General features: G+C 55.8%; 1 protein-coding gene across 4 annotated transcripts in view; it reads left to right on the top strand.

Annotated features, from left to right (window-relative positions):
* Positions 1–25415, top strand: part of KCNAB1 (potassium voltage-gated channel subfamily A regulatory beta subunit 1) — a 56490-nt gene that overhangs the window by 17002 nt on the left and 14073 nt on the right. For 2 of the 4 annotated variants that reach the window (XM_064720666.1, XM_064720667.1), the window contains exons 2-4: positions 16921–16964; positions 23635–23672; positions 25153–25232. In XM_064720666.1, coding sequence (XP_064576736.1) covers positions 16921–16964; positions 23635–23672; positions 25153–25232 — 162 coding nt within the window. Of the gene's footprint in view, positions 1–11463; positions 11652–11715; positions 11786–16920; positions 16965–23634; positions 23673–25152; positions 25233–25415 lie in introns of those variants that run through there. The other 2 variants (XM_064720668.1, XM_064720669.1) reach the window with 2 other exon arrangements.

Genomic DNA, 25415 nt, shown 5'->3' with positions numbered 1-25415 from the left:
AGCCCATTTTGGGCAAATGCAGAAAACCAAATCTCGGCCGTTCTTATGGAATGCCTCCTGCCTCTCACAGGTTTTTATTCCTCCTAGCCTAGGCAGCAAAAATGAGGAATGGCTGTGAGTTGGGCTATGAAGTGCTGAGTGTGGGCAGCTGATCAGCTCCTCTGCCCTGCCTTTGGCTGTGAGTGAGAGGGATTTGTGTGCCTTTGGGGCTGGCTTCTGCCCGTTCAGGGTGTCCCTTCCAGGCACCAATGGGGGAACAAGGGGACAGCCTGGCATCTCTGCACCCCGAGCTGGAGCTGCTGCTGGGGAGGCAGCTGGCACAGGAGGCACCATGGGCAGGCTGAGGGTGTGGGGCTGTGGGCAGCTTTATCCTGCTAGCTACACGGAATTCTTACAGCTCCCAGCCCATGGGACACCAGCCAGGGCTCCGTGCCCCCAGAGCTGCCCTGGGGAGCTGCAGGTGCAGTTTTGTGTTAATGCTGCCTTTGGGGTCCTGGGACGGCTGCAAAGGCGCTCTGGGCTCAGCAGCCACTGCCGGCTCCAGGCGTGGTGCAGCCAGGGCAGGGGGATCCTGCAGCTCGGGAAATGCCACTCCCAGCAGCTGCAGGGCTTGGAACAGCGTGGATGGGGTGCTCAGATGTCATTTTCTGTGGTTTCCTTGGAGGGTGGATCAATGACAGGGAGGCTTTTCCCCAGTGGAAGCCCGGCCTTTCCAGCTGCTGCTCCCTGTCCTTCAGCCATGACCAACTTCCAGCACGGACATGGCACCTCCTGCACTGGCAGCTGAAATCCTCAGTGAGCCTGTGGCCAGGGCAGAGCTGCTGGTTAATAAATGTTCCTGGAGCCAGCTCCCAGCTGGGCAGGGGTCTGAGGTGGCAGGGGCAGTGTCCAGGGGGATCCTGGCAGGGGCAGTGTTCATGCAGGGGGATCCTGGCAGGGGCAGTGCCCATCCAGGGGCATCCTGGCAGGGGCTGTGCCCATCCAGGGGGATCCTGGCAGGGACAGTGTTCAGGGGGATCCTGGCAGGGGCTGTGCCCATCCAGGGGGATCCTGGCAGGGGCAGTGCCCATCCAGGGGGATCCTGGCAGGGACAGTGCCCATGCAGGGGGATCCTGGCAGGGGCAGTGCCCATGCAGGGGGATCCTGGCAGGGGCAGTGTTCATGCAGGGGGATCCTGGCAGGGGCAGTGTCCATCCAGAGCAATCTTGGCAGGGGCAGTGTTCAGGAGGATCCCAGCTCCCAGGCTGTGACAGAGGGCCTTGTCCAAAGACAGGATACACAAGATCAGTGTAACTTGTCCTTTAACCACCTTCCCAGTGGAGCAGAGCTCCTGTGACCCCTGACCCCTCTGGCAGCCCCATCCAAGCCATCATGCCTCAGTTTCCCCATCTGTGGGAGACGGGTCTGTGATGGTGTCCCTCAGAGACAGCACCTGCTCCCAAGCCACGCTCGCTGGCTGCAGGGGCACTTTGTGCTAATTGCCAGCACTTATCTCCTGATTTCCCCGGGCTCCCAGCTCTCTCCCAGGGTACCAACACCCCGGAGAATCGCAGTTCCTTGCTCCTGCAGCCTCCGGAGTGGGGCCTTCGGGAGCGCTTTCTGCCTTATTCCTGGATGAGGTTTGGGAGTGAGGGTGGCTTGTCCCACCGGAGTTCTCACAGCCCCGGCTCCGTCTGCCCCAGACCTGGGAGCTGCACCAGGAATAGCAGCTCGTTGGCGACAAGGCTGAGGTTTTATCTTTATGACTAATCTCTGTTTCTGCTCGCGAATCTCCGTGTGCAGAGCTGATTTCTCCCCAGCGCAGGGGAGTTTGGAGGAATGGCTGAGTAACCCTCGGGCTGAGCTGTGCCCTGCCAGTCTCGGTAACCTTTGGGTGGGGAGGTGCCAGTGGAGCCGGAATTCCGTGCTCACCTTGGGACCCGTTCCTTAGCCCGAGGGGAATCCAGAGCCAAAGGCTTTTCCCAGCGGCTGCAACGATAATGCTGCGAACTCCTCACCTCCCTCACATTTTGAAGCTGAAGTCCTTCCCAATTAATTTTCTGCCTGAATTATGTCCTTGATGCTGAGCTCTGCAGCGCGGGCTGCTCCAAATGCCACCCCAGCCAGGCTGGCCCCCGATTGACGCTAAAAATACCGAGGGCCGCCCCCGGGCAGGGCTGCTCCGAGCCCCGGGATGCTCCGGGATGCTCCGGGCCCCCGGTGCTGCAGGGCTGCCCCGAGCCCCGCTCCGCTCCGGGATGCTCCGGGCCCCGCCGCCTCCCCCGGTGCCAGCGCTCCCATTATGTAAAAGGGAGAGACAGCGCCTGTGACAGGGCTGGGGGCGGGAGAGGAGCCAGCTCGGGGGCTTTTCACCGAGTGACATGTTTCTGGCCCCGCTCCAGCTCGGGGAGCGAATTGGAATATGAGAGGCAAAAGTTTACGGGAATAAATGCGTGCGTTCGCCGGGAAACAGCTGCAAGTACTCAGGTGGGCTCAGGTGCGTCCCCGCGGCGCTCACCTGAGCAAACCTCGGCCCTGCCTTCGCAAAACGGGCTTTGCGCTTGGCATCCTCCCCGGACAGGGGCTCCTGGCCATGGCCCCTGCTGTCCCCGCCGGGCACAGCCCCGCTGCCGCCTCCTGCTCTCCTTTATCCTTTGTAATGCTCCAGTTCGGTCCCACCGGGGAGCCGGGTGCTAAGGGGAGTATCTGGGATCACTTCAAGCCTTTCTTTGGAAAGGATGGAGTTGCAGCTCTCGGCTTGGGAAATCGCAATGTGCCGCACCGCTGCTGGGAACAAAGGATGAGCCTTTGCTCTGATGCAGGGCAGGCAGCAGGGACGGCAGCCCGGCTCTCCCCTGCTTTGGGCCGGCCAGAGGGCACAGACCCGGCTCTACTCTCTGCTAATTTGCCGTATCTTCCTTAAAATTCTTCTCAGCAACATGGATCCAGGCCCGCTGCTGGTGCTGGGGGCTGTTTGAGACGTGACGCTGCTACCGCAGGAACAACTTCTCAAAGTGAGACTGGCACTGGCCTGCCTGTTCTCTGACTTCAAACTACACCTCAGCGAGAAGTTCTTACAATGAGGCTGCGGATGCCTTGGCAATTGGGTCTTTAAGGTCCCGTGCGGTCCAAACCACTCTAGAATTCCCAGATTCTTTGGTACTACCAGTATCAATTGCAGCTGCAGCACTGCAAGCCTTGCCCAGAGCACCCCACGTACCCAAGAGCCTGCTCTGTGCCCAGGGTGTGCCCGGAGCTGGGATGTGATGGGATGTGATGGGAGCTGGGATGTGCTGAGATGTGCTGCAAGCTGGGATGTGCTCGGAGCTGGGATGTGCTGGGCTGTGCTGGGAGCTGGGCTGTGCCGGGCCCCGGCGCTGCGGGGCCGGTTTGGGGCCGTCAGCAGTTCACAAATAACCCTTTTTGCCGAGCCCTGGCCGCGCATGGGCACGAGGGGCCCAATTTACAGAGCACAACTATCTATTTGCGCTCATCCATAATTGATGGAGGCAGCTTTGACCATTAACTGCGGCGCGAGCCTAAACAAAAATTTTTATCTGCAAAGGCGAAGTGGTGGAGTTCATGTTCCAGAGAGCCTGGGCAGGGTGAGGAGAGGCCGGGCAGCATCCCCCGAGGTGAAACCCATCCTTCCCACCCGAGGGGTGGGAATCTTCCCCCATTGGAGAGGTGCTACTAACGTTTGTAAGATAAGAGCTGAGAAACAAGGGAATAAAGCAGAAGGGAGGGCAGAAAAGGGTTGTGTCCCTCCCCATCACTGTTTGCAAATCTGAGGGCAGCTGAGCGTGTGGGGACCGCGAAGGCACAGGCAGGAATCTGCGGAACAAAAGCTGCTGACATTGGAATTACGTAAAGGTGATCTGGGCAGATAAACCTTGAGAAGTAAAGTTTGCTTTCTTCCTCGTCCCCTGGGGAAGAGGAGAGATTTAGAGAAGGTTTTATGAAGGAATTGTTCTCTGTGAAGGGAGGGCCTCCCTGGCACAGGGGGCTGCCCCTGGATCCCTGCAGTGCCCGAGGCCAGGCTGGAGCAGCCTGGGGCAGTGCAAGGTTGGGGTGGATGGCACTGGGAGGGCTCTGGAGTCCCTTCCAAGGCTGTGGTGATTCTGTGATTGCACGGAACATCCCTGACCCTTCCTGGACGGGTTCCTGGCGCGGCTGCCGAGCGCTGGCACAGGAGGAGGGATCGCAGCTCGGGAGGAGCCCTGCGGAGCCCCGGGCTGGTCTGGGGGTGAGCACCACCGGCTCCAGCGTCCTTCAGTGCTGTGAGCACGCCCGGCTCTCCCGGGGCTGGAGCAGAAGGGATTTTGTTAAATGCCAATTCCCGCTGTGGCACCGCAGAGCACCCGGGTCCCCAGTCCCTGTCACAGACCGGACTGAGGGAGCCCAGAGCAGCCTAGATGGGCTGGGACAGCGCACGGGTCACCTTGGGCTGCAGAATTCCTTTGGGAATTCTGGCTAAGTCCTGTGCTCGCCAAGGGGTGTCAGTGGAAGCAGGTATTTCCTAGCAGTGTGTCTTCTTTTTCCCTGCGTTTCATTTTCCAAGCGTTAACCATAATAACTACCTCGCATATTCAGGAAATTGTGGTTTATTTAAGTCTTGCTGCAATTACGAGCAGTTTTAAACTCTCGCATGCAAATGGCACAATTATTTTGGTATCGAGTTCCATATTGTTTCAGTACTCTCCACATCAGGCTGACTTTTATGGCTCATCGTCTGATCTTCATTTTCCTGCTGCAAATTAAGATTAATCCAGTGAACAGAATGGATTTACGCTGAATTCACAATGCTTTTCCCCCCAGGACTGTAGCTTATAATGGCTGCAAAGGAGGCAGGAATAACTCAGAGGGGAGGGAGAAGGAACCATTGAGTAAACAAAATCTGCTGATTTGTGCTCCTCTCACCTTCCCAGGGGCTCCCGGGAGTTTGCAGCTCCCAGGTGAGGCTGGGATCTGGATTTCTCTGCTCCCATCACACTGCAGAGAGAGGTTTGGGCACACTTTTATCCACCAGCTCCCCTCCAAACCCAGGGCAGTGCCCGGGGCTGGGCAGGGTCCCCGCTGCCCTGGGGCTGGCACTGCTGCCTTGGGGCTGGCACTGCCATCCCCCAGCTCTGCCCAACCTCAGCAATTGCACAATTCCATGGCAAATGGGGCCTTTGCGGGTGCGTGGGCTGGTGTGAGCACTGCAGGTGGATCTCGTGTTCCAGGTGCCAGGTGAAGCTAAGCTGGCTTTGCTGGGTGGTGCTGGCCCTGCCCTGTGGGGACAGCCCTGCCCTCCGTGCGGGTGGCACTGTGGGCACCGGGCACCGCTGTGATCCCGAGGGGAGCTCGGGAGAGCAGGGCTGGGTTCCAGGGCACAGCTCCCACGGCTCGGCTCTGCGTGAGGAAAACGATGGGATTGAAGGAAGGTTTTAAATAATGAGCTGGAGCTGCGGGGGCTGCGCCATGGAGCCACCCACGGCAGGGGGGCACGGGCAGGACAAGGCACGGCTGGGTGTCCCTGCCACCCCTGGGTGTCCCTGCCACCCCTTGTCACCCGTGGGTGGGTGTCACTGTCACCCGTGGGTGTCACTGTCACCTGTAGGTGGGTGTCATTGTCGCCTGTGAGTGGGTGTCCCTGTCACTCATGAGTGGGTGTCACTGTCACCCGTGGGCGGGTGTCACTGTCACACACGGTTGGATGTCCCTGTCACCCGTGCATGACTCTCCCTGTCACCCACGGGTGCTGTCCCCATCACCTGCAACTCTCTGTACCCATCCCACGCGAGTGGCTGTCCCAGCAGTGCCACCCATGTGTCCCCAGCCCCGTGTCCCCTTTCTGGGCAGTGGCAGTGGGTGGCTGTCTCCAGCTGGTGCAGGTCCTGCCCCAGGGCTGCTCAAACCCAGCCTGCTCCATCCTCCATCCCTGCAGCCTGGTATTTTCCACCTCAAGGCTGCCTGACAGCTTTAATCTGATGCTTAAATGGCTGGGAGAGGAGCCGTCGTGCAGGAAGGCTGTAATTTAATGACTTGGGAAGCGCACAGTTTAAGACATTTCAAATGTATTATTTTAGCCTGGCTGCTTTGGCAAAATCCGATTGGAACTTTGAGCGTGCTTATTTTTATTTCAGACTAACGCTACAGAACGCCTCCTGTAGAATGTGTTTGTTAAGGAATTAATTGTCTTTGAGGAAAGGAAAGTGCCCTGGGTGGGACTTTCTCCCTGAAGCATCCAAATGAGTTTGAATTGTTTCTCAAACTATTTTGTAGCACCATAAACCCCTCAGGCAGGAGGGGAGCAGGGCCTGGTGCCTGATCCCTCTCTGGGCTGGCCCTGTTCTCCTCAGGGCTCTGCAAACGAGTTTTGGGAGGTGTTTATTGGCAAAGCTCTGGCCAGAACAGAAACAATCACTGGGACATGGGGTTTGAGGAGCAGAAGCAGGAAGCTTATGAAAAATAAGGTGCTGAAGCTCCTGGGTGCCCCCATTGAAGTCCTGGTGCCCTGTCCCTGGCAGCTCCTCAAGAGGGAAGCTGGAGCAGGTTTATCCTTGGTTTTGGTTACAAAATTCAGGATTTTGGTCAGGGCCCACAGCAGCTGGGTGCAGCTGCAATGGGGATGGTGTCTGTGCACAGAGGGTGCAGGGCAGGAGGGCTGGGCTGGGCTCCTGCATCCCCCCTCAGAGCTCCTGAGCCACCAGGGAAACGTGCCCTTCATGTAAACAAGCTGCTCTGGAGATATTTTTGAGGATGAAGTCATAAAAATTCTATGGCGTACCTATATTTTCCTTTTGGCATTGAATTCACCATAAAAACTGACACAGAAAAACAGCTTCAGCTGTGCTGGCTGGAAAGTGCTGCAGCTGCTTCTCAGAGCCATCAGAGCAGCCCACGGTGGGCTGGCTTGGAAGGGATGCCATGGCCAGGGACACCTCCCACCCTCCCAGCTTGCTCCAAGCCCTGTCCAACATGGTTATTTTTTCCCAATATTCCATCCATCCCTGCTCTCTGGCCATGAGAAGCCGTTCCCTCTTACCCTGTCACTCCAGGCCCTCCTTCAGCAATTCTTCAAATCTTTCCAAAAATTTATTTTCTCTGTTAAAAAGCAAAACTCCCCGTGCAGTAGTTAAAGCATAAATTCCATTGTGCTTCCCAGTGGTTCCCTTACCTCAGGCTGCTTGTTTTTATAACAACTCCTGCAAATCACCTTTACCCAAATATGGTTTCAAGGATAAATTGTCCCTCCAAGGGGAGTGTCCCCTTCCTGGGCCATCCCTGAGGGTGCTGCTGGGATGGAGCTGTGCTGGGAGCCCAGAGTTACCCTGGGGCTGCTCAGATCCTTCCCCAGCCCTGGCATTGTGTCAGGATCAGCCCCTATTGCCTGGGGAGAAAGTTCCTGATTCTCATTTCCAGCTGATCACCCACTTCAGCTGGGTGACTGATGCTTCCCAATGTGGGCCAGGGGATGGGGAAGGCAACCCCTGAGAGGCTTTTGCTGGTTTTGGTTTGCCTTTTTGGCTGTGAGGTGGCACGGAAAGCAGGGCAGGTGGCATTTCTGCTTCCAGCCCGGTGGGTTTGGAGGCCGTGCCCCCTGCACGCAGGCATGGCTCGGACACTGATTCCCAAAAATTGGGATGTGGTCAGCAGGCAGGGCAGGGCGTGTCCCAGGGCTCTGTGCCCGTCCCCAGCAGGGCTGGGGACCCCAGGGGACACTGGGGACAGCAGGGACAGCGATCACCCCTTGCACAGACGGGATGGGATGGGCTGGGATGGGATGGGATGGGATGGGATGGGATGGGATGGGATGGGATGGGATGGGATGGAGCTCTCCCTGCTCCCTTTACTTCTGGCAGTAACTCAATTCCATCAGGGGTTTTTGCACGGATCACGTAATCCCCTCCGCCATCTGAAATCCTGCACTTTAAAAGCCTCGCTGCACAATGACAAAGAGGGTTTTATTCCCTCACAGCCGGGGTCGGGCCGGTGATGAAACATGGCGGGGGCAGCGCCGTGGGCTGGGCTGGGATGGGCTGGGATGCGCTGGGATGTACTAGGATGGGCTGGGATGCGCTGGGATGTACTGGGATGTGCTGGAGATGTACTGGGATGGGCTGGGGTGTCCTGGGATGGGCTGGGATGTGCTGGGGTGTCCTGGGATGGGCTGGGACGGGCCCTGGGCAGGAGCTGTTCCCATGAAACCGCCAGCCCGGCACCCCTCAGTACACCACAACTCTGGGGGTCCCCGGGCAGCTGTGCTCAGCCCCAGGTGGGCTCGGGGCCATCTCCTCTGCCTTATCTACATTTAATGCGTCATCTGCAACTCCTGCGAGCACTGAGCCCAGGAGAGCGCTGGGGAATTGCAGCTGAGGCGCCCACCCACGCAGCCCGTGGCCCTGCGAGCGTGGAGGGGAGCTGGGAAGTGGGGAGGGACCAGGGAACCTTCAGGCACTGCTCATCCCCTGTGCCATCCACGCCTGGGCTGGTGCCCAGCTGGGTGCCCACTGCCCAGGAGCCTCCTCCGGCCTCCCCCAGTGCCTTCCCAGCCCATCAGCACGGCCCTGCAGTTATTGCACGAGGAGCAGTTCCCTGGTTTGTGTCACTGACCCAACCCTGAGCATCCCTGTCCTGCCCACAGCAGGGCCAAGGAGGATGCACAGAGGGACACCTGGGCACGGGCTGGCAGTGTCCCAGGCCAGGCTGGACAGGGCTGGGAGCAGCCTGGGACAGTGAAGGGGTCCCTGCCCTGGCAGGGTGGAGTGGGATAATCTTTAGGGTCCCTTCTGACCCAGACCATTGTGGGGCTGCGTGATGCTGCCCTGCCAGCAGGAAGGCAGCGCTGCTCCAGGAGCTCCCTCCCTGCACTGCACTGCTGCACGTGACCCACATCCAACTCCTTTCATTCCTGTAACAGGTAGGAGATCACACAGCAGTGTGCAGAGCAGCAAACACGAGCGCAGTCACACAGTGCAGGTGTCAGATTGAATGCCAGAGCAAAGTGAAGGATGCACGTGCTCAGGCAAGAGCAGAAATCCAGAAATCTGTGCTTTCAGCTTGCACAACCTGGGCCACCTACGCTGGTCCAGCTGCTGCAGCTTTGTGTGTTTATCTGTGCTGCTCATCAGTTGGGAACAGAGGTAAAAAATCCTGAGATTTGATGTTTTGCATAAATACCCAAACTTCATCGAGCCAGGGCAATGCTGCCAGGGATGCACAGGTGGGATTGCTGGGGTGGCTGGGCAGGGCAGGGCAGGACTGGGTGATCCCTGTGGGTCCCTTCCAGCTCAGGACATTCTGTGATTCTGGTTCTGTGTCTGTGCTGCAGCTCTGTGGCCTGGAGCTGTCCTGACCTCTGTCCACACAGGGAACCTGGGCTGGATGTGGTGCCTTGCTCTGGGCACACAAGGGTGCCAGGGCCACGGGCTGCTGTGGGGACATGTGGCACTGTGGGGATGAAGTGATGCTGTGGGGATCAAGGTGGCACTGTGGAGATGAGGTGGCACTGTGGGGACAGGTGGCACTGTGAGGACAGGTGGCACTGTGGGCACAGGTGAGCCCCTCTCAGCTGGGCTGTCTCCACGGATGGACGGAGCAGTTTGGGTCATATTGGGGTGAAACAGTTTGCATTTAGGAACAGGGAGTATTTCCGAGGCACAAGCAGGCAGGTGGGCTGTGCCAGAGCAAGGGAAGCTGCCCAGCAGGGTTTGCTCCACCCCACCGTTTTTATTGTGCATTATTGACGGCTTTAACCCCATCCTTGCTGAAGCATTTCTCCCCAGCACTGAGCACTTTCTGCAGCACCCCAGAGCAGCGGCAATGCTGTGCTTTGTCCCGGGGTGCTCAGCACCCCCATCCGTGCAGCAGAGGGGTTTGCAATCCCGGGGCAAAACTCGGGATTTGCAATCCCGGGCCATCCCAGAGCTCAGGTTTCACAATCCCTGACCAGCCCAAAGCTGCGGCTCCATCACTGCGATCCCCCGGCACGGGCGGCGGTCCAGGCGAGCTGCTGTGAGCCTTGGGAAGTGTTTTGTTCCCGATGTGACACAGAGAGCTTTATTTACCTCTCCTGCCACCCACGGCATGCAGAGACAAGCTCCTGCCCAGGAGCCTGGCCCGGGGACAGCTGCTGATGCCCGAGAGCCGCAGGGCTTTGGGAGCCACAGGAGAGGAGGAACCCGGTGCTGAGAGCAGGAAAGCACCCAAGTTAATTAACAGCAATAATTAGCCCCTCCGTGGGGCGCAGCCTCAGCTCCCTGCGAGCCTGAGCCCCGTGGAGGGTGACAAATGGATGTACCGAGGTGTCAGCACCCGCTGAGCATCTTCCAGGACGTGCAGGGTAAAACAGTGAGAGCAATTTTAGACACAGGCAGTGATGGGACATGGGGAACAGTTGAACGAAAAGAGGAGAGATTGAAATTAGATGTTGGGGAGAAATTCTTTACTCACAGGGTGGAGAAGCCCTGGCACAGTGTTCCCAGAGAAACTGGCAGTGCCCGAGGCCAGGCTGGATGGGGCTGGGAGCACTTGGGACAGAGGGAGGTGTCCCTGCATGGCAGGGGTGCCACTGGAGGGGATTTAGTGTCCCTCCAACCCAAACCATCCTGGCATTCTGGGCTTCTGTTATTTTCCCCTGCAGGAGGCAGGGATGGAGCCGGGGTCATGCCAAGCCAGGTGTCACTGTCCCCACTCCACAGGTGAGGGACATCAGAGGAGCTGCAGCAGGAGAGGGAGTGGGGAGGGTCCCTGCTTTCATCGGGATTTGGTGTCTCTTGAAACAGTCTCTTTTTTCAGGGAATAAATTACATATTTTATTCATTTTCTGCACAGAAAGGAGCGGTTCTGGAGCCCTGATGGGGATGTTTCTAAGCAACGTTGTTTTCCCACCACCAGCGTCAGGAGCAGTGACTTTTTTACTTCTCTTTTTTTTCCATATTTTTGTAGCAATAAGACAAACTCTGTGCAGTTTATATCAGGAGAGCTGTGCCATGATTTCCCCAGTTTGGCTGTATCCCCCACCTGTGAGGGGGTGTGTGAGGGGTCCCCTGGGGGTCACCTGCCCCCGGGTTCCTGCGCTGGGACCATCAAACCCCTCAGGTTTTATTTTGGTAGAGTTTGGCTGCTGTGGGCACAAGCACAGACACAGGGCAGTGAAACCAGCCTTGGAAGGAGCCAAAAGCAGCTTTATCTGAATTCTGTGGAGCTCTCCCAAGCCTGGAGGTTCTTCTGTGGGTGTGGACTCAGAAATGTTTTAGTCATTGTATGTGTTATTGCAGAGATTTTATTTAAAACTTCTGGTTTTGCATAGGGGGAAAAACCTCTCCTTTTCTGTCTCATTTCTGGTAGATGGATGGATGGGTGAATAAATGGGAGATGGATTAATAGATAGAAGGGTGGATGGATGGATGGATGGATGGATGGATGGATGGATGGATGGATGGATGGATGGATGGATGGATGGATGGATAAACAAGCAGACAGGATGGTTATACTGATGCCTTCCAGCTGGGAATGCTGCAGGGCAAGGGAAGGTTTGGGCTGATTTGGAGGGTGTTAATTGGAGAGGCCAAACCCAAACTGTCCCTGCTCCAAACAGTGAAGGGAAGCAAATCCCCACCTGGGAATGTGCTGTGCTGTAATTGCTCTGTCCCTGAAGGACACAGGAACCATTGTAGGTTAACAAGGTAATTAAGCAGCACAAGTGTCTCAGGCCATAAATCTCTGCCAGGGAAGGGGGTGGGTGTTGGTTTTGTGCCTGTGTGGGGTTTGCACTGCTGCTCCAGCTCTGTGTGCCCTGCAGGAGCTGGGCTGATGCACGGTGGGTGTGGAGGGTTTCCTGAGGAGGGGAATTGGAGATGGATGGTGAGGGTGTCCCAAGGAGGGGAAATGGGATATGGGTGGTGAGGGTTCCCCAAGGAGGGCAATTGCCCTTCCCCTCTGCTGGCTGAGGGGTTTGCCTGGGGCTGGGCTGTGTTTGGGAGGATGGAGCTGGCCCTGCAGGGACAGGGACAGCCCCTGGGGCTGCTCCTGGGTCCCTCAGCCATTGCAGAGCACTCGGTGCCTCTGCTGGGCTCTCACCATTCCCCTGCTCCAGCGTTAATTACAGCCCCACAATTACAATTAATTATTACAATTATTAGAGTTGTTTTCTGTGGCACGAGGTGCTTTGCAGGGATGTTCCACCCCTGCATTTTCTCTTTCCTTTGGCTGAAGAGCCCCTTGGCTGTGTCCCCTCTGGCAGTGCCCGTGTGCCCTGCAGGGCTCTGCTGTCCCTGTGGCCTCAGCAGTGGCTGGTCACACAGATGTCACCACGCTGGGGTTTTCCTCCTAAAACCTCGATTTGTCAGCCAGAGCTGAGCCTCGTCCTCCCCCAGCCCTGCTCTGCAGTTCTCCTGGCTCCCCAGGATCCTGTGCCTGCTCCCCTGGGAGCTCCCTGCTCCGGGCTCATCCCACATCTCTATGTACATATATAAATTACAATTCCTTTCGTTCTCCTTCAGCTCTGCCTGCACGCTCAGCACTTGCCCTTCCCAGGGAATAATTCAACTCCAAACTCCCATGAAAAGCATGAGGGAGGCATGGGGTGAGGGAAAGGCACAAGGAGGGCTGGGGATTTTCCATGTCATGCTCGATCCTCACTGCTGCCCTGTGCTGGGGGAGGTTTGGGCTGGGCACTGCTGGTTTAAGGCAGGGTTCTGTGCAGCACCCACTTCCCAGGAGCAAGGGAAGGTGAAATCAAACACCCTGTGACCATGTTCACAGGGGTCTGAGGATGAGGGAAGAGATGAGGATCTGACTCCATGTTTCAGAAGGCTGATTTATTATTTTATGATATATATTATATTAAAAACTATACTAAAATAATAGAAGAAAGAATTTCATCAGAAGGCTAGCTAAGACTAGAAAAGAAAGACTGATAACAAAGGCTTGTGGCTTGGCTCTCTGTCTGAGCCAGCTGGGCTGTGATTGGCCATTAATTAGAAACAACCACATGAACCAATCCCAGATGCACCTGTTGCATTCCACAGCAGCAGATAATCAATGTTTACAGTTTGTTCCTGAGGCCTCTCAGCTTCTCAGGAGGAAAAATCCTAAGGAAAGGATTTTTCAGAAAATATCATGGCTACATACCTGGGGCAAAACCCTGAGCTCATCCCTGGGAAAGCACACCCAGTGGGCATGGAGGGCCTGGTGTGGGTGAGGATGAGGAAGGAGCAGCATGGCTGGCATTGTCCTGGGCAGGGGGGGTGACCCTGTGGCTGTGCCATCCTGGGGATCCTGTCAGCAGCGAGGTGCCACCCTGGGCTGGGCTCACAGCTCCTCACCAGCCTTTTCCCTGCCTCTGCTGGGCTTGGCACAGCTCCCTGCAGGGCTCCTGCCCAGGCTGCCAGGATCCCTCGGGGCGAGGAAAAGCCTAATGCAGGGAGATGCCAGCCCTGCTGGGTGCCCCGGGGCGTTTTCAGCGTGTGCCAGGCTGCAGGCTGTGTTTGCTGTGACTCAGAGCTGGCTCTGTTCACCAGGCTGTGCTGTGGGGACCTGCTGCCAGCCCGGGCTGCTGGGCTGGGCAGGGAAATGGCACCCTTGGGTGCTGCCAGCACAGTGAGGCGCGGCTAGACCCGGCCTGTGGAGTGGGGCCCAGCTAAACCCAGCCTGTGGAGCGGGACCCTGTTAGACCCGGCCTGCAAAGGGGGCCCAGTTAAAGCTGGCCTGTGGAATGGGGCCCGGTTAAACCCGGCCTGCAGAGCGAGGGCCCTTGGCTGGCTGAGGTCCCCTCGTCCTTGGCTGTCCCCTGGTCAGTGCCAGGCACCAGCACAGCACAGACACTGTGCTCACCTGTCCCAAGGCTGCTCCGTGGAGAAGGAGGCTGGAATGGTTTGAAGTGAAGTTAAAATGCATCATAGAGCTACAAAGAGCAGAAGGACATGGGTGTCCCTTCTCTCCCCAGACTAAACCAGTGCCTGTGGCTCTGTGGGCTGAGCTGGCTGCAGCTGTCCTGCCCTGGAGGTTTTGGTGGCCTCAGGAGCTTTGTACAGCTGTGGGCACCGAGAGGGGCTGTGCCATGCTCTGCCCCAAACCCTCTCCTTGCTGCCCTTCCCCTGCCCCATCCCACTGTGAGGCCTCTGCAGGGCCAGGCCTGGCTCAGCTGGAGCCCAGCTTTGGGCACACAGCAGTGGGATGCTGCTTGGCTTTGGGCTCTGGCTTTAAAAGAACTCCAAGCTGAGGGGCTGAGCACCTCCAGGCCTGGCTTGTGGTGCAGGTTTGGGGTTAAGGCAAGGAAAAGGAGGCAGTTCCAGACCGGGAGGTGGGAGCTGTGTACAGGGAACCAGCACAGATAAACCCCATTGTGTTCTCTGTGTGCTGGGCAGTGATGTGTGGCAGCAGAGCCATCACAAAGCACAGGGGGCTCTTGGCAGCAGCAGCACGGTGGCTGTGCTAATGGAAAGCAGGAGAGGATGGATCAGAGCTGACTTTCAATCAGCTGCTTTGGCCAGGCAAGCTGATCCTCAGAGAGCAGAGGCTCCTGCTTTGTCCTCTAATAGCTGCTCTCACACAGAGAGGAATTCCTTCCCAATATCCCACTGACCCCCTGGCAGTGGAAGCCATTCCCCCTTCTCCAGCTCTCCTGGAGCCCCTCCAGCCCAGCAGCTCCAGGTGAGCACCCTGAGCTCTGTGGCAAAGCACCCAGAGTTTCCCAGGAGGATGCTCAGCTGTGCACAGCCACAGCAGATGCTCCTGATGGGCTGGGATTTGTTCCCATCCCGATTCCCAACCCTGCTCCCAGCACAGCACCCTCAGGGAGCTGTGGGGCTGCTGCCAGTTCAGCTGCAGGCACGGAGCTGCCTCATTGTCCCCGAGCCCAGAATTAGTGCAAGGCAAGCACAAAGAGCTTTTACTGCCCCGTTACTTGGAGACAGCCCATTGATTGTACTTGGCAATTGCGCAACTTCAGGCACGTGTCTGTCTGTCTGTGTGTCTGTCTGTCTGCTCCATCTCCATCTGCACCCTCCTGGCTGCTGCAGAATGGCTGTAAATGGAGATATGTGAGTGTTTGCTTGGTGGGTTTGTGTGGGTTTGTTTGGTTTGAGAGGCAGAGGAGAAGCAGGGCTTGAATGACAAATTCCTGCCCTGCAGGAGGAACCAGGGCTGGGCTCGGTGAGCTCTTACACAGCCCCAGGGCTGTGCTGGGGCCAGTTCCCCCCAGTGTGACCAGTTCCCACCAGTGGGGCCTCTCTGCACACCTGGGGGTGTCTCCACGCTGCCCCATGGGCTCAGCAATCCCCCTGCCCAGCACCTCCCACTCCCTCTGCAGAGGGATCAGGCCCTGCAGGGATTTGGCATTTCCAGCGTTGATTTCCCAAATATCCGGGTCAGGTGTGTGCTGAGCAAATGGCAGCGCTCTGGAAAGCCAAACACAGCATTTCTGCCTGGGTTTGTTGGCTGAGCAGGCTCCTCACAGAGCTGGGTGTTGCTCCCTGGAGCAATCCTGGTGTGTTTTACCCCAAAAGCTGCCTGGAGTGGGGAGGGAGCAGCCCTGGAGTGGTGGCACAGGGAGCCGTGGGGAAGGACAGGGCCATCACTGGGGTCTGGGCTGAGATCCCACTGCTGGGGTGGTGAATCCTATAAATGCAGGGAAACACCCCAGAGATGCACTCACACTGTGTGTCCATCCAAATACACATATAATATAGGGATATATAAAAGGATGTATGGAGAGGATCTATATTTGCACATAGATACTGAGAATATCTCTGTGTGTAGACATAAAAGGGTTGTGTATAAAGGGTGTGCCCATGGATACATAGATTTAAAGGGTATTTGTGGGCATTTCCATAAAAGGTTTCCCATAAATGATATGTATATGCATAGAGATAAAGGGCATATGTGCAAAGGCAGTAATAAAATATATATCTATGTGCAAATATATATAAAGGGTGCATGTGTAGATGTGTATTTATATTTATGTGGAGAGAGGAGCTCATGGCTGAGCTGTGCCCACAGACTTTGAACAGCAAATATCAGGTTGGTGAGAGATAGGATTAAAAACCTATAAAACCTGCAACATAATTGGAAGCTGTGAGGGAATGAGCAGCAGCACTTGGCTCCAAAGGGTGTTTTGGGGTGGGTGGGCTGTGTCAGAAGTAATGTAGAAATCCCCATCCCATGGGTCTGGGATTCCTGCCCTCAGTGCAGCTCTGGGGCTTTGCCTTTCAACCTCCCAAGGGTTCTGCTGGGGAGGATGGGGAGGATTTGTGCTGCTGCTGGGCAGGCTCCAGCTGTGTTTGCACTCAAAAGATGGAAGAAAAAAAAAAGTAAAAGGGAAGAAAAGGAAGGAAAACTAGAAAAGGAATAAAGAAGAAAAAATAGAACACACAGACAAAAAAAGAGGTCAGTGCCTGCCCTAGCTGTGCTGTGAGCCTGGGGGCTCGTGGGGCTGGAGATGCAGCTGCAGCTTTTCAAACAGACCTGCAGGTCAGGTTCCTGTGTGTCCCAGCAGCCCAAATCCCCATCAGCAGCACTCAGCTTTGGGTGCAGCAGTGCATTAAGGGGTCCTGAGGGCTGGGAGGGTGGGCAGTCCTGTCCCCCCAGGATGCTCTTCAGGGAAATAGTGCTGTAGGAGTGAAAACCTGAAACAGCCAGGAAATCCAGCGTGGAAAATGGGATGGGCTGGGAGCACAGGTCAGGCACACCAGCCTGGCTGTGCTGTCCAAGGGCTGGAGGTGTTTGGGTTTATTGCCAGCCCTGAGCACTCAGGGAGGAGGAGGAGGATGGCAGCACATCCACCCCTCCCTAGCTGGCTGCCCACCATGGGATCTCTGCCCCTTTAGGATGAAAACCCAGCATTTGGGCAAAAGCTGTGTCTTGTCCCCTCCAGCTGCTGGCTCCCCCTGGGGTTATGCTGTGTGTCCCTCAAGGGCTGAACTGCAGTCTCTAATTATTTTCTTTTCCTTCCAGAAACCTTGGCAAGTCCGGGCTGAGAGTGTCGTGCCTGGGGTTGGGTGAGTACCTCTGGCCTCTGTGCCCAGCCCTCTGGGGAGCTGTGGGAGGGTTTGTGCTGGAAAACCCTCTGGTGTGCCCAGTCCTGGGGAGGAGCAGCCTGCAGGGATCCCAGGGAGTGTCCCCAGGGCCAGCCTGGGCTGGGGCAGAGCTCTGTCCCATCCCATGAATCCCATCCCCTCCCCTGTGTGCCCAGTTTTCCCCTGGCTCCAAAGCCCACAATTCCACACCTATCCTTTATCCTCTGTGTGTGCTGTTTCCTGGGGAAGGGCTCTGCTCAGCTCCTGCTGCCTTTACTCAGAGCAACGCTCTGAAGTGCAGCCCCTGGCCACAGACTGAGCTGTGGGATGGACAGCCAGCCCTGCGGGGAGCAGGAGGAGGAGGAGGGTGAGCTGTGCTGTGAGCTCCTGCCGCAGTGCCGGCGGCTGAGTGTAAATTTATCAAATTGTGGAGTTGGATGGCACACTTTGCTTTGTTGCTCTGTAGACAGAGCAGGTGGCGGGAAATCAGGTTAAAATCAGTGTGCAGTGGCTGGAGTGGGTGCAGAGCAGGAGGAGACCTTGCCCTGGAGCCCTGGGTTCAGAGCAGCCCCAGGGCCAGGCTCAGCCTCAGATTGATCAATGCCTCAGGTCTGGGGGGTTTAGCAATGCTCCATCAGCACCACAATAGCAGGGCTTAATCAGTTGACTAATTTAACATTTATAAAGTGACTCAATAGGATTTGCTATAAGCACAACAGGCGCTTAATTATGAATCTAAGCTAATTACGAATCTAAGATGGCAAGGTTCATTCTACACTTACTCAGAGTATTTAAATCAATTGATGTACCCACAGATCCAAGGAGTCTGCAGCAGGCTTTAAATCTGTGAAACACTTCAGGGAAACACTGCTGTCTGTAGCCTCACAACCTATGGCATGCTTGGCTTTAATCATCAGGAAATTTCCATCCTGGGTGCAATTTGGCTTGCTACTTACTGGAATTTTCTTTGAGGAGTCCAGTTATAATAACAATATTATTATTTAACAATTGTGTTTTTGTTATTATTATTAGGTCAGAGCAACCTGGTCTACTGGGCAGTGTCCCTGCCCAGCAGAGGGGTGGAATGGGATGAGCTTTAAGGTTCTTAAAACCTTAAAAAAAAAAAAAACAAACCCATTCCATGATTCTGTGATTATTCTGCTCGGGCTGTTCAGACAGAAAAGTAAGGCTTTGGGGCTGTTTGTTGGAAACCAGGAGCTTGGCGAGCACAAGCTGTGTTTGGGATAAATTCCAGGGGTCACCTGCCCAGGTGGGCATTGCCAGGGTGAGGGGTGCTGCTGCCTTGGGGGCTCTGCCTGGTCATCCCTGCCAGGGACCCTCCCAGGGCAGCTCTCAGCCCTCTGGGATCTGGGTTCAAACTGGAGGGAAGTGTCAAAGTCACCCTGTAGCACAAGTGGGAGGAGCAGGGCCCGTTCTGCCAAGAGCTCTTCTGGTTAAAATAGCCCCAGCCTTGGGAAGGACTCGTCTGCTCTGTGCAGAGGCTTTATTTATCAGTTTCATTTATCAGCCTCACAGCTTCCCCAAGTGCTGCTGCTGTGGTGGAGGAGAAAGCCACGGGAAGGAAGTAGCAGCAGGAAAAGAAAAAAAAAAGAAAAAAACAATTTTGCAGAGCTTTTCTTTGATTTCAAGTGGAACTGCAGCAGCATCTAAATATACTGAGCCTTTGTGAGTGCAGCTGTGCAGGGGCTGGGGGGCTGCTGGGCCCTCCTCCTGCTCCAGCACAGGGAGCCCTGAGCCCTGTGCAGGCAGAGAAGGGGAGCTGGGAGCCTGAGCCCCAGAATGCAGAAATGCACATTCCCTGGGGTGGGCAGGTGTTCCTCCTGCTGCACAGCACCTTTTCTTTTGGGCGCTTGGGTTGGGTTGGAGGGACCTTAAAGCTCACCCTGGTGTCTCCCTGCCATGGCAGGGACACCTCCCACTGTCCCAGGTGCTCCAGCCCCAGTGTCCAGCCTGGCCTTGGGCACTGCCAGGGATCCAGGGGCAGCCCCAGCTGTGCCAGGGCCTGCCCACCCTCCCAGGGAAGGATTTCTCCCCAATATGTGATCCAAATCTCCTCTCTTTCAGTTTAAAACCCTCCCCCTTGTCCCTCTGCACATCCCCCAGGTGTCTGCTCCCAGCTCTGCTTTATCTGACTTTCCTAAATGCCTTCTCTCTTGCAGCTCCCCAAAAGATAAATGTGTTTCCCTGTGTTCTCTGCAGCATGAAAATCTAATTTAGGGCTCACTGAAGTTTCTGAAGGCTCAGCAGTCTTCCTCAAAAGCCTTGCAAAATCTCAGCGAGGTGGGAGAGTGCTTCATCCTGCGGGATGGGAACTGGAGGGGAAGGGGGCAGAGATCCGAGGTGGGCAGGGCGGGGAGCAGGGACCCTCTGGTGCCACCCTGCTCCTCCTGGCTCAGGGGAACGAGCTCCTCAGCTGGCAGGGCTGTGACCGTGTTCACAGGGTGAGGGAGAGACAAGGATCTCACTCCAGGTTTCAGAAGGCTGATTTATTATTTTATGATATATATTACATTAAAACTGTACTAAAAGAATAGAAGAAAAGGTTTCATCAGAAGGCTGGCTAAGAATAGAAAAAGAAGGAATGATAACAAAGCTTGTGTCTCAGACAGAGAGTCCAAGCCAGCTGACTGTGATTGGCCATTAATTAGAAACAACCACATGAACCAATCACAGATGCACCTGTTGCATTCCACAGCAGCAGATAACTATTGCTTACATTCTGTTTCTGAGGCCTCTCAGCTTCTCAGGAGGAAAAATCCTAAGGAAAGGATTTTTCAGAAAATATCATGGCTACACAGGGCTGTCTGGGTGGGCCCTGAGAGCAGAGCTGAGCATCATCCCTGGGGCACTGAGCTCTCGTGGAGCTGGGACTGCTCAGCCAGGCTGAGCTTCCCTGGGAACAGCCCAGAGCTGGGTCCTGCTCCTGCCTGGGCTCAGCTTTGCCCTCTTGCTTGGGTGAGTTTGGGCTGAGCTTTCCCTTCCTGCCTGGGTGAGTTTGGGCTGAGCTTTCCCCTCCTGCCTGGGTGAGTTTGGGCTGAGCTTTCCCTTCCTGCCTGGGTGAGTTTGGGCTGAGCTTTCCCTTCCTGCCTGGATCAGTTTGGGCTGAGCTTTCCCTTCCTGCCTGGATCAGTTTGGGCTGAGCTTTCCCTTCCTGCCTGGATCCATTTGGGTTGAGCTTTCCCCTCCTGCCTGTGTGAGTTTGCTCCAGGTGAGCCTTTCCAGGCTGGCCCTGGGCTGCTGCCAGGCTCTGCTTGGTGCTGGATCCAAAGTGTTCTTGTGATTCCAGGGAAAGGCAGGTCATGGTTTTCACCTGTGCAGCTCAGACTCTGCCTGGGGGCTCCTGCAGGTTTTGAGAAAACCTTGACCTGCAGAGAGGTGATGAGCAGGGAAAGGAGCAGCACAAAGCTGCCATCCTAGTCCCAATCCACGGACAGGAGGTGACAGCTGGCTGCAGAAATGGTGTTTTGTGAGCCTAGAGGGGCAGGTTTTGGTTTTTTGGAGGCAGGCAGGTTTTTTGCTGTGCCCTTGGTCCTTGCTCTGGGGTGAGGTTTGGCACGGGCACCATCCCTGCCAGCAGCAGCAGGGGCTCAGCCCTGCCCCTGCACAGGTGACACTGGTGCTGTGACACTGCTCAGGTGGGCTCTGCTCTGGCACCACGCCCTGCTGGGCTGCACTGGGAGCCAAAGCTGGAATTGTGCACGATTCCCCTTGAGGGTGAGGAAATCCACTTGGGAAACCTTTCAGGGCAGGAGGGAGGAAGGTGATGGGAAGGGGCAGTGGTGGAAGTCTGTCTGTCCTGAGCCCTGGGGCAGGGGATGCCTTTCCAAGCCATGAGCTGGGCTGGGTGAGAGAGAGACAATCACTTGGACAGGGGAAAGCAGCAATTTAAAAAAATACATGTCTTTCTCCAGAATATTTTTCTTCCCAAATGAGTGTGTTGGCTGAGGTTGTGAATCATCCTTGGCTGTTGTTTGAAATGCCAAATGCTCCTTGTGCTTTTTTTTGCCTTTTTCAACGTGCAGAGGGAGGGGAGCAGCCTGTGCCTGGATGGGGGTGCCCTCCCTGCTCCTGGCTCCTGGAGCAGAGCCCTTCCCTTCCCGGCCACACCTGGTGCTTGCAGCTCACCCTGCTGAGCCCAAACTCACATCCCTGCCTGCTTTTGTGATAATGATGGGGAAAAATCCCCTTGGAATCCCCCCCGTGTGCTCCTGCTGGTGCTGCTGTGCCCAGCTGGGGCTGGGGGCTCAGACAGGGCTGCCCAGCAGCACAGATATTTATTCTTTGCATTTCAGGAGCTGTTATTCTGATCTGAGCTCTCCCTGTGCCCCAGGCCCCGAGCACATTGTCACTCAGTGGGATGTGCTTTGTGTCACAAGGTGAATTTTGAGAGGATGTGCACTCTGTGGGGAGGATGAATAATCCTCTTCCCTCTCACCTGTGCACCTGTGTGCTGCTTATGCAAAAGGGAAAAAAATCACTTTGAGATAAACAGTCTCAACCCATTTTTTTGGTACAAACACATTTTAATGTATTCCTGTAAAAATAACACCTCTGAAGCTTTAACATGGAAATCAGGCTTCATTTGGTTATATTTTTTTTTATCTGCATGAAGAAGCTTAAAGATAAAATGAAAACAGGTTTCAGTTTATCTTTGTTGTGCAGGACCAGAGCATTTAAACTCCAATAATCAGAGAAAATACCTCTCCTGAGCTCTGTAGCCAGCAAGGTGCAGCAGGGGTACTCCTGTCCCATTATTGTTGTCCTTACAGAGCTAGAGAAAATACAAAATTAACCAGAAAATGTGTGCTCTTTGCTCATTTGTTTAGTTTCCATTTCATCTCTGATCTGTGGCAAACTTGGCTTTTCCAGCTCGGGTTGTTCTGCAGGAAGTCAGGAGTTGCAGTTTGAACTCACACTTTGTGCATCTTTAAATAGCTTTATTTGCACTGAGAGAAACCTGACGTATTAAAAAATTCAGACTGGCCTTTTTCTGAGGGAAAGGGAGCGAGCTGCTGCTGCCAGGGATGATGGGGGGCTGTGTTCTGAGCAGGGCTGATCAAAGCTGCCCCAGCCCTTCCACCCTGCTCGGGGCTCATGTCCCGGCACCCAGGGACCCCATCTCTCTTTGATGAGGGTCTGGGAGCAGCTTCTGCACCTTTCCAAGTGCAGGCAGGCAGGGAAGCTGCAATTCCTGTCCCCTGGCAGCATCAGAGCTCAGCCCTGGCCCTGCAATCCCTGTCCTGTCCCATCCTTGCATTGCGGATGGGGTGGGAGGGGGTGCCCCAGTGCCACCCTGCCCTGGCAGGGACACCTCCCACCGCCCCAGGCTGCTCCCAGCCTGGCCTGGGACACCTCCAGGGCTGGGGAAACCTCACTGGGATTTGAGCTGGGAGCTGAGCCCCTCTGTCAGTGAGAGCTTTCAGTTCTGGGGAGGTGGGAGAGCCACGCGCGCTCTGCCCCATGCATGCATGCATCCATGCATCCGTGCATCCATCCCTCCATGGAAAGGCTGAATTTGGCCTCTGGGTTTCTGTGGGGCTCTGCAGGGTGAGGAGGGGCAGTGCTGGGCTCAGAGGGCCTTGGCACAGGCTGGCAGGGGGCCCAGGGGTGGCACAGCCCTGCTGAGCCCAGCGGTGTCTGACCTGCTGCCTGCCCTCCCTCTGCTGCCTCTTCCCCACTGCCTGAGGAGATCTGTATTCCTAAAATAAATCCATGCATGCAAAATCTAGATACAGGAATCGTGTTCCTATGGGAATTCCTTGGGGTTGGACCAGCTGACCTTTAAAGGTCCCCTCCAACTCAAACTGATTTATGATCTGGTTAAATCCACATGCTTCTTCCACCATAGGATATTTTTTAATTTTATTTTTTTTTATTAAGCAATGATCATAAAGACATAATGCCCCAAGTTTTTCTAATAATAGACCAGAGTCAGCAACTGAGCCTAAACTGCAGCAGCTTTAGGAGGCAGCCTAGGGAAGGCAGTGCCCTTGGGCTGGGCTGGCACTGGACATTGGCTTCATGGAAAAGCTCCCAGGGAAAAGTCACTGTGGGTTGGAAATCCTCCCTGTCAGAAGAAATATTTCTCTTTTTTATGTATTCTTTTTTTTTTAATTCTAATTTTGCCTTTCAGGATGCTAAATGCTGAAGTACATATTTAAGGAGAGTTTCATTCCCCAAATGATGTGTTGTGGCAGCATCACGGATTTTTTCCAATTTGTCAAATTGAAGCTTTGGAAAATGATTTCTGATTTGGAAAGAGCTTCAGATTTCAGGGCCTGGAAGGGTCCCAGGCCATGTTGGACAGGGCTGGGAGCAGCCTGGGACAGTGGGAGGTGTCCCTGCCATGGCAGGGGTGGCTCTGGGTGGGATTTAAGGTCCTTCAAACCCAAACCATCCCATGATTTGAAACCAGCTCTGTATTTTGGCATCACAGCATCCCCTGGGTGCTGCCCTGGGCAGCTGCCTGTGCCCTGTCCTGCCTGGCTGCAGGAGCTCCCTTGGGGCTGCAGCACCCCCTGAGCCAGCCCACCCCATCTAAAACCCATTCAATCCCAAAGGGAATTCTGATGAACTCTCATTTTTGATGTGGAAACCCTCTTGTAGTAACAGATTATTTTGCTTTTTCCAGGGACCTGGGTCACTTTTGGAGGTCAGATCTCAGATGAGGTGAGTGCATGGAACAAACCACATTCTGAGGGGTTTTAATTTCATTTTTAAAAGAAATTGTGGCTCCTGGAGCCTTCCTGCACAGAGAGACAGCAGGGAGCCACTACATAGAGCTCTGCCCAGGCCCCTGCTGAGCCTGACATTTCCAGAGATGGACCCTCAGCAGCCCCATCCACCCCTCAGGGCCATCTCCTGTCCTGTGCTGTCCCCAGCAATGTCCTCTCCTTCCCCTGGGCTCCTGCACTGGGATTGGGAACTATTTCTGTGTGTGGACATCACGGGCAGCAATCCTAAATACAGTCATGGCTGGCCTTACAAAGGTGATTTATTTTTGACATAACAAGCTGAAACAACTGAAAATGAGCTCAGGCTTGCTCCGTGCTTTTCCCTGGAGCAGATGGCTCCTGATGCAGGGAATCACCCCCGGAGCCCTGGCTGCACGTGGGCTCCTCTGCAGCCCAGGTGTCCCAGATGTGAGTGCCCCAGGGACAGCAGCTGCCTGCCCCGGGTGTGGAACAGCCCCAAAACAGCTCTGCTGTGAAGGAGAGAGCCCAGGGGCCTCCATTCCAAGGGCTTTTCCTTTAAATTCACTCCATCTGTCATGGTATTGCTGCTTCTTCTGGATCTCCCGGCTTTGGTCCCCGTGGATCTCTAGCTTTGGTCCCCATGGATCCCCCCAGCTTTGGTCCTGGTGGATCCTCAGCTTTGGTCCCCATGGATCCCTGTCTTTGATCCCAGTGGATCCCCAGCTTTGATCCCTGGCTTTGATCCAGTGGATCCCCCAGTTTGGGTCCCCCTGGATTCCCCAGCTTTGGTCCCAGTGGATCCCTGTCTTTGGTCCTCTGGATCACCCAGCATTTGGTGCCTGTGGCTCCCCCAGCTTTGGTCCCATCTCATGGCCCTGTGGGATGATGACCAGTCAGTGATGCTCAGTCAAGGCCAGTTTTGATGTCCACTTTGCACTCTGCCCCCCTTGCTCACTGTAATTCCATGCAAAGCAGGACAAATTCCATGGAAAAGCAGGACAGAAGCACAGCCCTGAATTTGGGATGCTGAGCCTGAACCTTCATCCCCCCAGGAGCAGCAGGAGCCCCAGGAGTCCCCTGTGCTCCACAAATGCCCTTCAGGCATTTCCCCACCCCACGGCATCTCTGGGGAGCTGCAGGACGGGCAGGCAGGCAGCCAGAGGAATGTTAACCCCCCCAGTTCTGTGTTAAACCCTGCAGAACTGCAGAGCATCTCCTGGAACCCTGCTAAATTCCTGCTGCCTTCCCGATGGGAAGCTCCTGTGAGGGGAGATGAGTTCCTGCCGGGCTGGCTCCGGGGGATTGATGTAAATCCCTGTTTTGGGGTCCCTCAATCCCTCCCGGGTGCCGTGCCGGGGGTGTCCCTGGGCAGGGGCTGTGCTGAGCCCGGCTTGTCCCGCTGTGGGGCTTTCTCTGCTGGGTGAGGTGTCACCTGCTGTCCCCGTGCTCCCCAGGTGGCCGAGCAGCTGATGACCATCGCCTACGAGAGCGGCGTGAACCTCTTCGACACGGCCGAGGTGTACGCGGCGGGCAAGTGAGTGCCCGGGGGCTGGGACAGAGCCACACCTGGGCAGGGCTGGGACAGAGCCACGGCTGGGCAGGGCTGGGCAGGGTGTGCCCGAGAGGGGCTGGGACAGAGCCGCACCTGGGCAGGGCTGGGACAGAGCCGCACCTGGGCAGGGCTGGGCAGGGTGTGCCCGAGAGGGGCTGCGACAGA

This window comes from Zonotrichia leucophrys, chromosome 9 (genome assembly GCF_028769735.1).
Source record: "Zonotrichia leucophrys gambelii isolate GWCS_2022_RI chromosome 9, RI_Zleu_2.0, whole genome shotgun sequence".
NCBI classification, from domain to species: Eukaryota; Metazoa; Chordata; class Aves; order Passeriformes; family Passerellidae; genus Zonotrichia; species Zonotrichia leucophrys.
Note: the sequence above shows the minus strand (reverse complement) of the source record. Positions and strands in the feature narration are given on the sequence as shown.